The following is a 16,049-nucleotide window of genomic DNA, read 5'->3' as shown; positions in this document are numbered from 1 at the left end:
GGTCTGCATAGTTTAAAAAAAAATAAATCAAAGAGCACAACAAAAGGAGTTATCGACTCTCAAAAGAAGGAACCGATTCTGAACAGCTGAAATGAGTCGTTAGTGATTCCAGACTTACTTCCTGTACTGACCTACATAGGTTTGTAACAAAAAGCCCCGCCTCTGGTCTTCATTGGCTGCTCGCTGACAGTGGTAGACCAATCTCAACAGACTGGGACATCTGAGCCAATCAGAGCAGAGTATGCTTCCTAAAAAGAGGAGTTTCCTTTATGAATCCTTTAGAACGGATCATTTAACGAGTCTTTGTGACACTGGGGGTGGGGGAGGTAATGCCTTCAGTTTAAATTATGAGCACGTTAAAGTGTTTTTTGACCTTGGGTGCATGTAAATCTATTGTACGAGACCTCTAAAACAAAATTAGGCACGTTTCAAGACCATAATAGGTGCGCTTTCATGCTGGTGCAGGTCACGAGTAGATTTTGACATTTAAAGCCTGGGATGAGTGAAACACTGTAAACACGCACAGACGAACCAAATCCTCTGGGATTCCTCACTGTGGTGACTTTCAAGTAAGGCTGGAACTAATGATTATTTTGACAGCAGAACATTGTGGAGATTTGTGTATCGCTTGCTGCAGCCTTCCAGACAAAGAGAGAGAGAGAGAGAGAGACCGTGAAAGAGTGAGTGAGTGAGACGAACAGACAGGCCGAAGGAGAGATGGAAAGACAGACAGACGGAAGGAGAGACCGAGATCATGAAGGAGAAACTGAGAGTGAAAGACAGGGTATAGAGAGAGACCAAGACAGAGTGAGTGAGAGAGAGACACACAGAGCAGGAGAGACACAGGCTCTCATCTGTGAGAGAGAGAGAGAAAGAGACTGAAAGTGAGATGGAGAAAGAATAGGAGTGAGACAGACCAAGGAGAGTGTGAAAGACAGGCAGAGAGAGGCAGAGCAAGAGACGAGGCGAAAGACCAAACTGGAAAGACAGAGGAGGGGGAGAGAGAGAGAGGGAATATGAGGGAGGTGGGCAGAGAAAGATTGATATGCCGAAAGGAATAAGAGCAAAAAAAGTGTGAAATAAATTGAGAGAAATGCAGAGAGACAGGCTTGCAATGCAGTAAGGAGAAAGACAAGCTCCCATCTCTCTCTCTCTCTCTCTCTCTCGCGCTCTCTCTCTCTCTCTCTCTCTCTCTCTGTCTTTCTCTCTCCTTCTCTCTTTTACTGTCTCGCTCTGTAGTACCTCCATAAATCCAAGTACACGAGAAATTATTAAAGGGAGTCTAGTCAAACATTGTATACAGCTGAATATAGTCTCTCTCTCTCTCTCTTTCTCTCTCTCTGTGATGAAACAGTGCTGCGTATATCTGTGTTTCTGCTTACCTTCCGACACCGCAGCTTACTTAACAAGCGTTCAAATGAAAGGAAAGCAGTCCATTTCCAATCTAATTAGCTGTGATGCTGTAATAAGTGAGAATCCGGACGGTTGAGTCCGTATTTAGATAGAATTATGGCAGACCTGCCAGTGAGAGCACATGCAGACAGTGTGACTCTCGGCAACTTTCTGAGTCCTAAGGTGTGTTTTGTAGCATTTAATCATTAATTATCAATTCAATTTTTATTTATTTATTTATAATTTATGTAAATTAAGGCAGCAGTCTTTAAGCTTCCACAAGAGGGCATCTGATCATTCGTTTCAAATTTAAAAAAAAAAAAAAAAAAAAAAAAAAACAGCAAGTGACTACACGAGTTTGAATGTATAAGTGGTTTAAAAGTACTGCTGGTTCCAAGTGTGGGTGGGAAGTCAATCAACAGAGAGACTACTGTAATAGACTTTGACACAGTGGGTGGCAGCATGCAGACCTTCAAAGCACATCAAACAACAATTAATATGTCAGTCTCTTCTGATTTGCTAGAACACCCTCCCGTCTTACTGTGTCGTATTTGTCATTTACATGTTCTTGTCTGAAGGCCGTTCATTTTACGGATACGCGCGAATACGTGTGGCGGCCTGGGAAAGCCCATCGGATGTCGTTGAATTCTGGCATACTCTGTTCAAGGGGCACGTTGATTTGTCTTTAGTCACAGTGAAATTTGTTTAGCTCCCATAGTCGTGCAAAACAAATTCTATTCTGTGGAAATTTTTTTTTTTTAATCGATTTAGGAAGCTTCTGTAAACTTTATCGTTACATATGTTGTCAATGCGATCGTATTTTGCGTAGGAATTTAGCTTGTTTTATTGTAATTAAAAAAGCCTGATGAGCTGCTGCATATACCAAACACACAACAACTGAAATCAGAGACAGTTAAACATTCAGTTTCAACAAACGTACCGTCGACCATAGACGTCGCAATTCATTGATTCCACCACGTTTTCTAACTGGCACGCCCCAACCTGAAAACTCTGAGCTCAAAGAAATTCCTCAAAGAAAAGAAAAGAAAAAGAAGTTTTACCACTAGTGATTATGACTTTGTGGGGGCGTTCATTTGCGTTCAGCTCATAAATACGTTCTTTCCAACATGACTTGAATGCACCAATAGATTAAAAGATTTTATTAGAAACATCTGTACACCTGCTTATTCGGGAAATTACCCAACCAGCGAATCATGTAGAAGCAACGCCATGTATAAAAATCATGCACATACAAGTCAAGAGCTTCAGTTACGATGTTCACATCGAACATCGGAATGGTGACTTTGGCTGTAGCGTGGTTGCCTGCCTCAGTGCCTGCCTCTCCATTCTATAGCCCAGTTAGTGTTGCCGCTCTTGTTCCAGTTTATTTATTTATTTATTTATTTATTTATTTTGAGTCTACCGCTCTACATCACACACAGTTAGCTTTCAAAAAGCAAGAGACGTGTTGTGTCTCTTTTAGTCCTTCAGCAACATTGAGTCAGTACAAAAACATTTTAGTTTTCCCAGCCCATAATTAAATGTTACAGAAAAAAAATTGAAGGCATGTTTGCTCTACAGCATTTCATTGCATGTGCCTAAGACTTATGCACAGTACTGTAGTCTCATCGGGTTAACTCTGTGGCAATCACAACATCAGTGCGTGTTTATATTGATCTGGAAGTCAGTGCAGATATTTATGGGGCCAAGCACATAGTGCCTTCTTTTTCTTCTTCTTCTCCACCCACCCTTAACTCATTGGCTCCCCCCAAAACACAACAGAAAATGTACGTTCTATAGTTTCACAGTACGGTGAGATTCGCACTGCGGTATTCACTTAGAGATGTATAACAAGCAGCTCTAAAGTGCCTCTATAATTCTGAGCAGCCTGATAACTCTCCTTGTAAGGTGTTTAGCTCCAATCGATCAGCCGACAATCGGTATCGGCCGATAATCACAATTTATGACCCGATCGGTAGTTTCTAAATTTGTCCGATCTCACGAAGCGATCGCAATTTGATGACGTAAAACACATGATGATGTTAAACTTGAGCGCTGCAGTCATGTCATCACCTGTGTGGAATTATTACCATTTTCCGTGCATTTTTATGGTAAATGGTCTGCAGTTATAGATCACTTTTTTTTTTTTTTCTTTTTTTTTTTAAAAGCCTTAAAGGTTCTACAAAGCGCTTTACACTGGTTCTCATTAACACATTCACACACACCAGTGATAGCACAGCTCCCATGCAAGGTGCTAGCTTGCAACTTGGGGTTCAGTGTCTTGCCCAGGGACACTTCGGCACGTGGAGTCACGTGGGCCAGAAATCGAACCAATAACCCTACGATTAGCGGACAACCCGCTCTCCCACCTGAGCCACAGCCGCCCATTTTCAAAGGGCTATTAAAATGTTCATTGTAAAATGAAAATTTTGTTGTGCTTATTTATTTGATTCTCAATTAAAATAACAATCTACAACATTGCTGTAAATCATATCACCAAGGCAACATCTGTCGTATTACTTTTTCTTGGGGGGGAGGTTACATATCACTTATATAAAGCTTGAACGATCGGGATGGGTATTTTATTTTTTTTTAACATCCACCTTGCGATTTGTGATGATGGATCCAATCTCCTGTGCTTGCTCACCTTTTTAGACATGTTACTGGCCTTGTGAGCCCTCATATTACCCACTCTCTCCAGCGCTGAAAACTCTGTCACTTCTCTAACAAAAGTGTCAAATATTGAAAAATTTCAATGAGTGACACAACTGTGCTGCTACTAGTTTGACTCGTGCTCTCCTACCTCCTACTCTGTATATGTCTCCCTCACTTTGCCCTTGTGCAGTGGACATACACTGGACGAACAGTCTGTGATGATGTACCACACGAGTCAATTGCAGTTTGACATTTATTCTTGGTTCTTATTAAGCATACAGTTAAATGACCTTGTGCGTTTTTCTTTCAGTGTCCGCCCGAATGATCGCTAATACTTTTGTAGTCCTTTGCATAGACTGGTTGAACCAGGAATGTGATTTATACAGTGGTTGGAACAATTTTAAGGCCATTTAACCCTGACTCTTTTCTAAAGGATGGATAATATTGATGCATACAAATTATTTTTAATTAACAGAAGACGTCTACTCTCTTTGATCACCGTGGGTATGCTGCGTTTTTCCATGTTGAGTGCTATGTTGCGCTTTTATGTGCACATGCTCGTGGACAAATCATATCTTAAGGATCAAAACCTGAGTTGACGGAGATAGTTGATAACCAGTGTCATGGTACCAGTAAAGCCTGGTTGGATTGGTTTGGTTGAGTTTGTACAACTACCTTTTTGGTACAGTCCCCACATCTCACAGCTGAAACTTTGGGCAACGAATAGAAACACAATACGCTACGTTAGGAACTTGGATAATTGTCGTAAACGTTTTTGTTTCCCTTAGTCTATATTACCGTAAACAACTAGCTAACATATTACGTTAGCTACCACTTTTTAGCCTAGTCAGATCCAGTCAACCCAATGGAGCTTTTACTAGTCTGGTGGGTTAGCTAATAAATGTATGATTTGATACTTATTATACCAACAAGGGCAATCATTTGAGATTTGTCCTAACTTCAGTTTGGCAAATATTATATGAACGAAAAAGCACTTTGCGTGAATAAATGAAACCCAACCTGAAACATCTAACTGTTTGATAAAATTCTGATGTTGATGCCTAAATCCACCAGAACCAAAAAAGATGCTTCCAGTTTAATTGAAATCAGTTGTAATTATGTAGTTCTTTTAATTATAGGCTTTGTTACAAAGCCCCTTTACAGAAATCCAGATGTAGATTTAGATCTCTGTTGCGCAAGCCAGAGGTGACCGCCGCAAGGAAAAAATCCGACATTAAGAACCCTGAGAGGAACAAGACTCAGCAAGGGATCCCGACATGCATCTGTGCTACTTCGGCAGGAAGGTTGACCAAATTTAGCACGGGTACGTAGTTACGATGCTGCTCGTTTGGCAGGATCAGGTGCAATTACCGAGTGCCGCAATACAGTGGAAAAGTACAGCGTGTAAATCTGAAAGCTAGGTTATAAAGTAATCTAGTCTTAGTGTTGTCATCGTGATGTTCACAGAGATTGAGTGGCTATATCAAAGCAGTCTTGAGGGGGTGGAAAAAACACATTAGTGTGTGCCTTAAGTTCTCAGTCACCACAGCGGATTTCCGTCATATTGATCTTATAGCTAGGTTGTTTTGGAGACGAATGTTTATTTTTTTATTTGGGAGGCAGTTGAGTGGGTAGGTCACCTCCAAGCGATTGTCACATAATTCACATAATTTACCGCTGTGATTTCAGACACGTCATCTTCAACAGCTTGTGATGCGGGTGTAAATTTTCAGTCCGCTGAGCTCAGTAATGAGTGCGCACTTGAAGAGTTATCTAACGTTCAAGTAAGGAATAAAACATCACACGGCGCGTCGTTATGGGAAAATTAACGATGACGACGACACAAAGCGGCGTTAACTGTCACAACCCCAGAGTTCCTATAACAGCACACCCCGAAGAGTTTTATTCCTCTTATACCACAGAAATGATCGAACCAACCATGAAGATTTTCTGTTTATTAAATAACGACACGTCACTTTTTTTTCTTCTTTTTTTTAAATTTATAGTTACTTTTATGTTGTGGAACATCCACAGAACAAGCTAGGTCCTTTTATCACTTGATGTGTAACGGCTAGAAAAAGTCTCACCAGCTTTGCTTTTTTTTTTTTCTTCTTTCTCCTTCTTGAGCTTAATAAGACAAAACTCCTCTGTTCTGAAGTCTTTGTTATGTCTGAAAACTTTCCCACTGACTGCTACAGACCTTCCCAAACTGCTAAACAAACATCTCCTCACAGAAAACATGACTTCTGTCAAAGCTGCTGCTATGGAATATTTATCAACACCGTCTGACCAATCAGATTTCAGAAACCACAGCGTGTTTTTCCGTAGCCAATAGCGGACGGATAGCTGTGTCTGTTGCTTAGCCAAAAATGAATATGCTTCGATGGCACAGGCGAACACCGTGCCATACAGATTCTCTTCCCAAAACAACATTATCATTAGGAACCCATCCACCCATCATGCTGTAAACGTATATATTTTTTGCGTTACTTCTCGAGTGTTCTGCGGAGGCTTTTGCATCTGTGATTTTCCATCAGTGTGCGGTATCTCGCTCGAGACGACGCTGTGTACGACAGTCCAGAAATGTTCAAGGCTTTCTTTTTTTTTTTGCTTTGCTTTTAATGGAATATAACTGCTTTATTCCTTCTTTTTACTGTAATTCTGAAATGTCTTTCTCCTAACGCATACATGGTCATTTCTCTCATACTAGCCCATATAAGGAACGTTCTACAACAGCTAGTCCCAGGGCGTTGCACGAGTGCTTATGTCTAATCTAACCACACTGGGACGTCTCACTGTTCGTATCACTCAGCTCGTCTGTATTCATCACACAAAATTCCACTTCCTACTTTGAAACGGTTACTACAGTAGTATTTGTGTATCATCAGTAACTTTTCGTTTAAAATATAAAGCCCATATATTTAAAAAATTAATTAAAAAAAGAAAAAAAAGAAGCCAGTTTGATTGCCACCTTTAACAGGAATGTACAAATGAATGCGAGCTAGCTAGACAGCTAGCCGACGGGCTACACAGAGACTCTTGCTTTTTCTGGAAATATTTCTGCTATCGGACCAAATATAAACAGAACAGTTGTCCATATTGTGCGAGTTACTCAGTGATGATTTCTTCTTGTATAAAAACAATAATGCACCTGCGATTGTATTGGATATCAGCACGGCTGTGATTAGCTTCGGCTCGGTGCTTGTGTGTCATTGCTTAATTGTAAAAGGAGCCTTACACTAGAACCTTTTGGATTAGTCACAGTCTTTTGTTATATTCCTGTCGATCCAGCAAGCTTGGCTGTTATTTGTGCCGGGTGATTATTTTGCTGATGCAGTACATGACTCTTGTCCTCTGGTTTCCTTTCAGGGCTCGGCGGTCCACAAGGATGATGGCACTACTACAGACAGTTCCTCTGAAAAACAGTCTAATGAGGGCAAACTCATTAAAGGTAAGGTTGGGCCATGTACCTCTATGGACTTGACCTCTGGGACCAAAGCACTAGAATTAAATTAAATTAAAATAAATAAATAATTAAAAAAAAAAAAAAAAAAACAAGCCTGCACTGCTGCAATTAGTCTTCTAATCATTGCTGTTCCCGAAGGTTTCCCATGTTCCACAGAGTGTAGTGGTGAGCTGAGCATCACTGTAGCAGTGTTAACACTTGTTCTGGTGTGTCTAGGCCGTAATGATCATGTCTTTAACCCTAATGACCATCAGCGCTAGCCACATTTCCTGCCCCAGAGGAAAGGTTAATGGCTGTAACTAAGTGACACAGATCAGAATTCACTTCCAACGTGTCCTCGTCTTGTTTTCCCAGCATCCTTTGCCCCCATCTGCTTTGCGATAAAGTCCAAAGAGAACGACATGCTGCCTTTGGAAAAGAACCGCGTGCGTCTGGATGACGACTCGGACGAGGACAGGGGGAGAGAGGAAGAGCAGGAAGGGGCGGAGCAGAGCATGGCTGGGGTGGAGCACCAAAGTGAGGCAGCTCCTGCACAGCCTGAGGAGAAAAAGCCCACTCTTTCACAGGAAGAGCTGGAGGCCAAGCAAGGTTGTGTGACTGCAACACACACACACACACACACACACGGGAACAGTTTGCGAAAGCGTCTTGTTAATACATTTCTTTTGTCTTGTTACAATACATTTAACTGTAGCATTCACAAGTTTTGTCCCCTTGCTATGGTGATACGGTTTGCTCTATCTGTTTCCCATTTTATACCACTACTGTCAAGTAGCTAGCTGCTAACTGTGTGTAACTACAGTGCCTTGCATAGCTACGGCTCATCGGTATGGCCCAGGGAACACCATGCCACAGAGAAGCATGGTGCTAGTAGCATTATTCATCAGCAGTGACTGGGAAGCAGGTCAAGGTTGAGGGCAAGATGGATGAACATTAGCGATTATTTTGTTCACGAGTCTTGATCTCACAGTTTTCTTGTCATGGCAACCAGCTGGAAAAAAAAAATCTTGTCTACCAACATTTTTTTCTTGTTAGCAATATTAGCACCACTAGTATTGTATGACGGCACCTTTAACTATTACAGTGCATTCTGTAAAATACAGCATTTATGCTATATTTTATATTTACCTTAAAAGCAGTGTTTATCATTTGAAAGAGACGTAGTGCGACTATTGGTCTGCTTTTGGATAAAATACCTGCCAACTGTCTGAACCATCAAAAGTGAGGCAGTATGTGGGGTTTTTTTTTGTTTTCTTTTTCATCCACTAAGAAGTCAGAGCAGAGAAGTAGACCGTTTTTGTTGTTGTTGTTGTTTTTTTTGTTGCAAAATGTCTCCCTAATGGACATATTAAACGAAATATTTTCTTGATGCATTTTCGGTTTGTCTATCTGGAAGTCCAGGTGTTTGGAATCGCTAAACTGCTCCCATTACACAGTTGTCTGACACACATTGCACATTAACCAACACATTTTCCTGTAATCTGTTGACATAATGATGTGTAAACTGCACAATCGAATGCGGATGAGTGGCGCAAAGTCCACCTTTTCACCGACTATATGTGAGAGGAATCCTCACGCCTCTAGTCGTTTAATTTACCCCAAAAAAAAAAAAAACACACACACACACAATAGGTGACTTATATTTACTTTACAGCTTCAGATTCTTCACTCAAGTAGAAAAGCATCTGGAAACTACGGAGACCCCCTAGTGTCAGGTAAGAAAAAAAATACAGGCATGTGTAATCCGTGCCCTCAGATTTGTAATCCGTGCCCTCAGATTTGTAAACCGTGCCCTCAGATTTGTAAACCGTGCCCTCATATTTGTAATACGTGCCCTCAGATTTGTAATCCGTACCCTCAGATTTGTAATCCGTGCCCTCAGATTTGTAAACCGTGCCCTCGGCACGGATTACAAAACTGATGGCACGGTTTACACATGGCTGCATTTTTATTTTTTTTTCGTTCCTGACACTAGGGGGGCTCCGTAGGAAACTTTACTTAAGTAAAAGTGCTAGAAAGATTCACAGAAGGAAAAGACATCCATCTCAGTTCACACCTTTGAGGTTTTATTTTTTATTATTTTTATTTATTTATTTATTTTAAAGGTTTACTGATTTTAAATTAGTGCCTCTTTTCCCAAGGAACCGGGGGAACATCGGAGAACATTAGCTAAGGCTGAGTATTCCTAATCTCGCAAACATTAGTTAGTACGATAACTCCGAAATTGAGTATCGTATCATTTGATACGAAGCTTTTGATACGATATGTCTGCTTTACTTTGTCATAAATACGTTGCAATATTTATATGTAATAAAAGGAACCAATATTTAAACTTAATCAAGCCAAACTCCCTCCTCAAAAGTAGCTTCCATTTTTTTAATCAACCTACAGTTTTTGTCGGTTTGTGTTTTGTTTTGTTTTGTTTTTTTTGTTTTTTTTAAATCTCCTACGCATGCTGTTTTTAATGAGGTTGTACATAGGGACTGGAAGATTTCCCAAATCTGTACGGTCTTGTGTATAGGTCTTGTGTATTTTGTCTTCCCGGTCAGTTAAGATGCCTGTGACGGCCAGTGACCGCTCTCTGCTGCGTTTAGGTAACTTTTCCCTGGCTGTTTCAGTCCAGATTAACAAATTCATTGCAACAGTTGTGAAGTTCATAGCTGTAAATATGAGACACACTTCGGTGTACTGGAGAACGCACAATTGAGCTACAGCAAACAGCAGAAATTGAAATAATAATAAAAAACTAAACTGTGCTTCAGACTGTTCCCTTGAGAGTGAAAGCTTAGTCAGAGAGCTGACGTTTAATTAACCATGTTACTTTGCTACATCCTAAAATACAGCTTTTGTTTCATTATATGCCGAGTGTGAATGGATCACCAAGCACGTTGTCATTATTAAGTTTCAGTAATTGTACTTTTTTAATGTTAAATGCTGTCTTAGGTATCAACTGAAAATGGAAACCTAAGCCACATACACATATCAGCCATGACATTAAAACCACCTGCCTAGTATTGTGTAGGTCCTCCTCGTGCCACCAAAACAGCTCTGCTGCGTCAAGGCATGGACTCCACAAGACCACACAAGAAGGTGTGCTGTGGTATCTGGCACCAAGATTTTAGTAGCAGATCCTTTAAGTACTGTAGGTTGCGAGGCGTGGCCTCCATGGATCAGACTTGTTTGTCCAGTACATCCCACAGATGCTGGATCAGATTGAGATCTGGGGAATTTGGAGGCCGAGTCAACACCTTGAACTCTTTATGTTCCTCAAACCATTCCTGAACAATTTTTTGCCATGTGGCAAGGAGCATCATCCTGCTGAAAGAGACCAGTGCCATTAGGGAATAACGTTGCCATGAAGGGGTGTACTTGGTCTGGAATGATGTTTAGGTAGGTGGTACGTGTCAAAGTAACATCCACATGAATGCCGGGACCCAAGGTTTCCCAGCAGGACATTGCCCGGAGCATCACACTGCCTCCGCCTGCTTGCCTTCAGGGCATCCTGGTGCCATCTCTTCCCCAGGTAAACGACACACACACACACACCCGGCCGTTCACATGAGGTAAAAAAAAAAAAAAAGTGATTTCTCAGACCAGGCTCTCTTCTTCCATTGCTCCATGGTCCAGTTCTGATGCTCATGTACCTATTGTAGGCTCTTTTGGTGGTGGACAGGGGTCAGCATGGGCACTCTGACTGGTCTGCGGATACACAGCGCTATATTCAGCAAGCTGTGATGCACTGTGTGTTCTGACACCTTTCTATCACAGTCAGAATTAACACTTTCAGCAAAGTGTGCTACAGTAGCTCTTCTGTGGAATCAAGCCAGAAGGGCTAGCCTTCGCTCCCCACACACATCAGTGAGCCTTGGATGCCCATATTCCTGTCGCCGGTTCACCGGTTGTCCATCCTTGTTCCACTTTTGGTCGGTACTAACCACTGCATACCGGGAACACCCCACAAGACCTGCTGTTTTGGAGATACTCTGACCCAGTCGTCTTGCCATCACAATTCGTCGGCTGTCAAAGTCACTCAGATCCTTACACTCGCCCATTTTTCCTGCTTCCAACACATCAACTTCGAGAACTGACTTCACATGCTGCCTAATGTATCCCACCACTTGACAGGTGCCATTGTATTGAGGTGATCAATGTTTTTCCTTCACCTTTCAGCGGTTTTATTTTCATGGCTGATCGGTATATTGTCAATACTTATTTTTGCAATATTTAAATTATTGTATCATAATGAATTGCAGTTTTGCCGTTTCATTATGCCCATAGATTGTTGAACGGTTTGGGTGTCATTTAGCACTCTTAAAATCTTTTTATTTTATTTTTTTTTTTATTTTTTTTTATAAATGCTCTTTGATGTTCCTTGATGCTTTTTCAATTCAAAAAGTATTATATAAAAGTAAAACTCAGGGCAAGTACACACACTCAAAAACCAGACTAAAGTCATTTGCCACATAGATAAATCACCTGCACTTTTCAAGTTATTTGTTCATTTTCTATAGAAAAAAACGGGTCATTTTCAGACAAGACGTACAAGTCTCTTAACCCGCCTTATATTTTTTGGGCTCCACACCATTTATCTGGAACAAGGAAATTGGAGATAAATTTGTGGTGCACACAAACATCTTTAGCAATCACTGATTGCAATTCAGACATAATGTCCCATCAAACAGTATGGTCTCTGTGATGCATAGCGGTGTCTGGAAGCAAAAATGAATGAGGAAACATAGCACTGTCAGCCTAGTAGCTGTCCAGGACATGACCCTTTAAAAAAAAAAAAAAAATCTTTTAATGCCGGATTTATTTATTTATTTATGAATTCCAGAGGGCACACATTCATTCAAGTGTGATTTCATGCTTTCGATTTTTTTCTGACCAAGACATTGTCTTCACCTCTTTTTGTAATTGCAGACCTTTCTCAGACAAATGCTGAAAAAGTACAAGGAGGTTGTTCTAGGAATCAGCTTGTATGTTGATCTAGAACTAGCTGTTGCACTAGAGGTGCATGCATCGGTATAATTTTTTTTTTTTTTTTTTTTTTTTTTTTTTTTTTTTTTTTTTTTTTTTTTTTTTTTTTTTTTTGAGTACGCGTATTGATACTGAAACAGACACTGAAATGAGTAACCATAACTTAAAACTTCATATTAAACAATCAGGGCCTTCACGGAGCATTTTATTTAGCTCTATTTATATTAGTCGCTGCCGTGTGCTGCTAGAGATGAACTCCTCGTGCTTAGTTTTATATTTACGATGATCTTTAAACAGCATCTTTAATCATGAGCACAGTATCATCGAGTGCGCTCATTAAAAATGAGTGCAAGATGCAGTGAAAGTGAATGCACTTGAGAGTGAAGTGTAGACCTATGTCGTGCAAGGGGAAATAAATCATGTGTCTTGGTGCTTAGTGCTCGCCGAACTGAGCTGTTGTTCAACGCGAGAGTTTTTCCTGATACGCTCTGATTGACCATCCTGATACATACTGTTTAAAGTTACTATCGAAGTTATTTTTGATCAGGTTTCTTGTATTGTAGGATGATGCTGTAGTACGTCCTCTTGATATTTCCACAGAGCACAGTTAGTTTTGTTTATTAATCGATTAATAATGTCATTTGGTGTTCTCTCTTCATTAGGGTTAACTAGGTTAACGTCGCATAGTGTCACGTGGTACCAGATGTCGTTACTGGAACGTTATTTATAAGTTAACGGGCACGATAATTGAGTAATGTTAATGCATCTTTTAATATGAACTGCATAATTTGCCGTACAAAAACGAATGAACAGTAGATTAGTAAAGTGATCACCTTAATGAAAGAAATCAACGTGCGTTGTGTGGAGTGTGTAATAATCATGCACTCACTTGAGAGTCTCTGTAGTGGAGAGGCTGACCTACTTCCTGTCATGTTCCTATGACATTAAATAAAGTGTCCCAGCTTGTAGTGCGAGCTATGTGACCATCGGCAGACTAGTGATTCATGTCCATCCTGTGTAATTACGTGAAAGTCTAGCTCAGGGTCACGGCGGGAGAAGGACACGTCCGTGTACGCTTCCTCACTGCAGAATGCCAGTTTGCTCTGGGATCATATTCCCTCATGTGCTTATATAGGCTGTGCATTAATGCATGGCATGCCTCGGCGACAATTTCTCCATAATCAGCGAGGCCTTTTAACCCTTTTTATGTTCAGTACTCTTGAAAAATGGGATGGGGGGGGGGGGGGGGGGGGGGGTTGTTTGTTTTTTAAACATCCAATATATTCGGTTCGTATTCTGATACTGTGCGTGAGTGGAAACAAAGAAGTGAGATATATGAGAATAAGTGATGGTTACTGAAATAATTTACATATTTACAGCCTTCTTGAACGTGTCCACATTTTGTAACTTCACAACCTTTAATTGAAATCGACTTCATTAGGATTGCTTTCCCATGTCTAACATTTTAAAGGTGCAAATATTTTGTACATCGTGACAAAAAGGTCAAATAAACAAAGAAGCAGACATTTGTTGGCTGCATAAGTATTCACCCCTTGGCTCAATACGTGATAGAACCACCTTTGGTTGCAATTACTGCAGCGAAGCTTCTCAGATACGTCTCTGTCAACTTTTCCCATCTGGATCCTGATGTTTTTGACCAATCCTCTCGGCTCGGTCAGATTAGACGGGGGCTGTTGTTGAAAAGCAAGGTTTTTGTTTCTGAACCACTCCAGAGTCACTTTTGCAGTATGCTTATGGTCTTTGCTCTGTTAGAATGTGTTAGAATGTAAACCTACACCCAAGTCTCATGTCTCTTACACACTAGAACAGTTGGTGTTCTAGGATTGCCTTGGCGCCATCCGTCTTGCCCTCAAGCTTGAACAGTTTAGTCCCTTCTGATGAAAAGCATCCCCCGCAACAGGCTTCGTACTGGTGATGGTGTTCCCAGAGTGTTGAGCGGTACCACCGCAAGGTCCTGTTGTCACGCAAAGTCAGTAGCTAGTTAGCCGATCATAGTGGCCACTTTAAGCTTTCCTCCTCAGGTGTCATGCGAATGGTGCCTGGGATCAAACGTAGTACAGATATTTCCTTGCAAACAACACAGTGACTATAGTCATAATTGCAACTGTGATTATAGCATTTTGATGACAGCCCCTTGTGTCAGTGCAGATTCATCAAGCATAAATTTGCCATGGCTCTCAATAACACTGTAAAACAGCGCAGCTGTGAGCCTCTCAAATCCACATGACAAACAAAATAAAGCCAGATTGGAAATAATTGGACGGATTTATCTGTTCCTTTTAACAGAGTATTAAGAATCTGAGGCTATTTTTGCACTAGTTTGGATTGTGGTGCCTCACCCCTTGATTGCAGTTTGTTTGTGTGTGTGTGTGTGTGTATATATGTGTATGTGTGTGTGTGTGTGTGTGTGTGTGTGTGTGTGTGTGTGTATATATATATATATATATATATATATATATATATATATATATATATATATATATATAATAAAAAAAACGTATGTGTGTGTATATATATATGTGTGTGTGTGTGTGTGTGTGTGTATATATAAATCTGTTGTGTCTTATCCATCTCTTTTTTTTTTTCTCCTTTTTTTTGAATGGGTAATGCTGTGTCATGGTGTATATACACATGTGTACACACACATTGTGCAATCATTACAGTGTGTGTGTGTATACCATGATATAGCATTACCCGTTCACTATTTCTAAAATAACATGCAATTTTTAGTTCCGTTCCAGTGTTTCTTTTAGTAAAATCTTGACCCGAATAGACTACGAAACATTCCATTATAGTAGTTCATGAACTGTTAGCCAGAGAGAAGTTGGGACAAATAGCACCAAAAGGCAAGCTTCATGCAACGACTGACTACAGCTTGGGGAAAGTGGGATAGATGACGGCAGAGAAGAGAGTTCAGTCAGCGGCATGCTGGGATACTCTGAGGGGCTATCGATTGGCCTGAAGCTCTGTATCAATCTGCATCAATGGGCTGTGAAAGGATCACAGAACCATGGTGTGATTACCGGTGGCTGCTTTGAGCCAGCTCATTTCTGTTGTCTCTTTTATGAGCTTTTGCACTACTTCGAGCGTGCGAGAGGGTGTGTAAGTTTCCCAGAACTGTGTTCATAGTTCGCTACGCTTGAGTAGTGGGGAGTTGCGCACATCAGTATTCAGATTTCAGACTCGACTACAGACATCAGCGCTGTATGTCAATTTGTTGTAACAGCATTGGTGTAAGTCTGATAGTCATGATGTGCACTGTAAGTATTCTCAAAAAAGAATGGCTAGAAATAGGCATGGGTCGCTGAGATTTAAAGTGAACAGTGAGTGTAGCAGGTGAATGTTTGGTAAGCTTATATTTTTAACCGTGGGTATGTTTTCTTTATCAGAGTGTATATCAAATTATTTTATGAAAAAATCAAAGTAGACAAATTAAAACTTTTGATAACGCAGTCTAAATCCTGTTCACACATTACGATCTCATGACCTCGATTTAGCACCTCATGGCCACATAACGTTTTGTTTTTTTTACAAAATT

The 16,049-nt window shown here is 40.6% G+C and overlaps 1 protein-coding gene across 1 annotated transcript in view; it reads left to right on the top strand.

The window, feature by feature from the left end:
* sfswap (splicing factor SWAP) overlaps positions 1–16,049 on the top strand; it is a 116,051-nt gene that overhangs the window by 42,976 nt on the left and 57,026 nt on the right. Inside the window, exons 11-12 of the mRNA XM_053687699.1 lie at positions 7,417–7,498; positions 7,868–8,101. Coding sequence (XP_053543674.1) covers positions 7,417–7,498; positions 7,868–8,101 — 316 coding nt within the window. The remainder of the gene's footprint in view (positions 1–7,416; positions 7,499–7,867; positions 8,102–16,049) is intronic.

Source organism: Ictalurus punctatus, chromosome 18 (assembly GCF_001660625.3).
Source record: "Ictalurus punctatus breed USDA103 chromosome 18, Coco_2.0, whole genome shotgun sequence".
In the NCBI taxonomy this organism is placed as follows: domain Eukaryota; kingdom Metazoa; phylum Chordata; class Actinopteri; order Siluriformes; family Ictaluridae; genus Ictalurus; species Ictalurus punctatus.
Note: the sequence above shows the minus strand (reverse complement) of the source record. Positions and strands in the feature narration are given on the sequence as shown.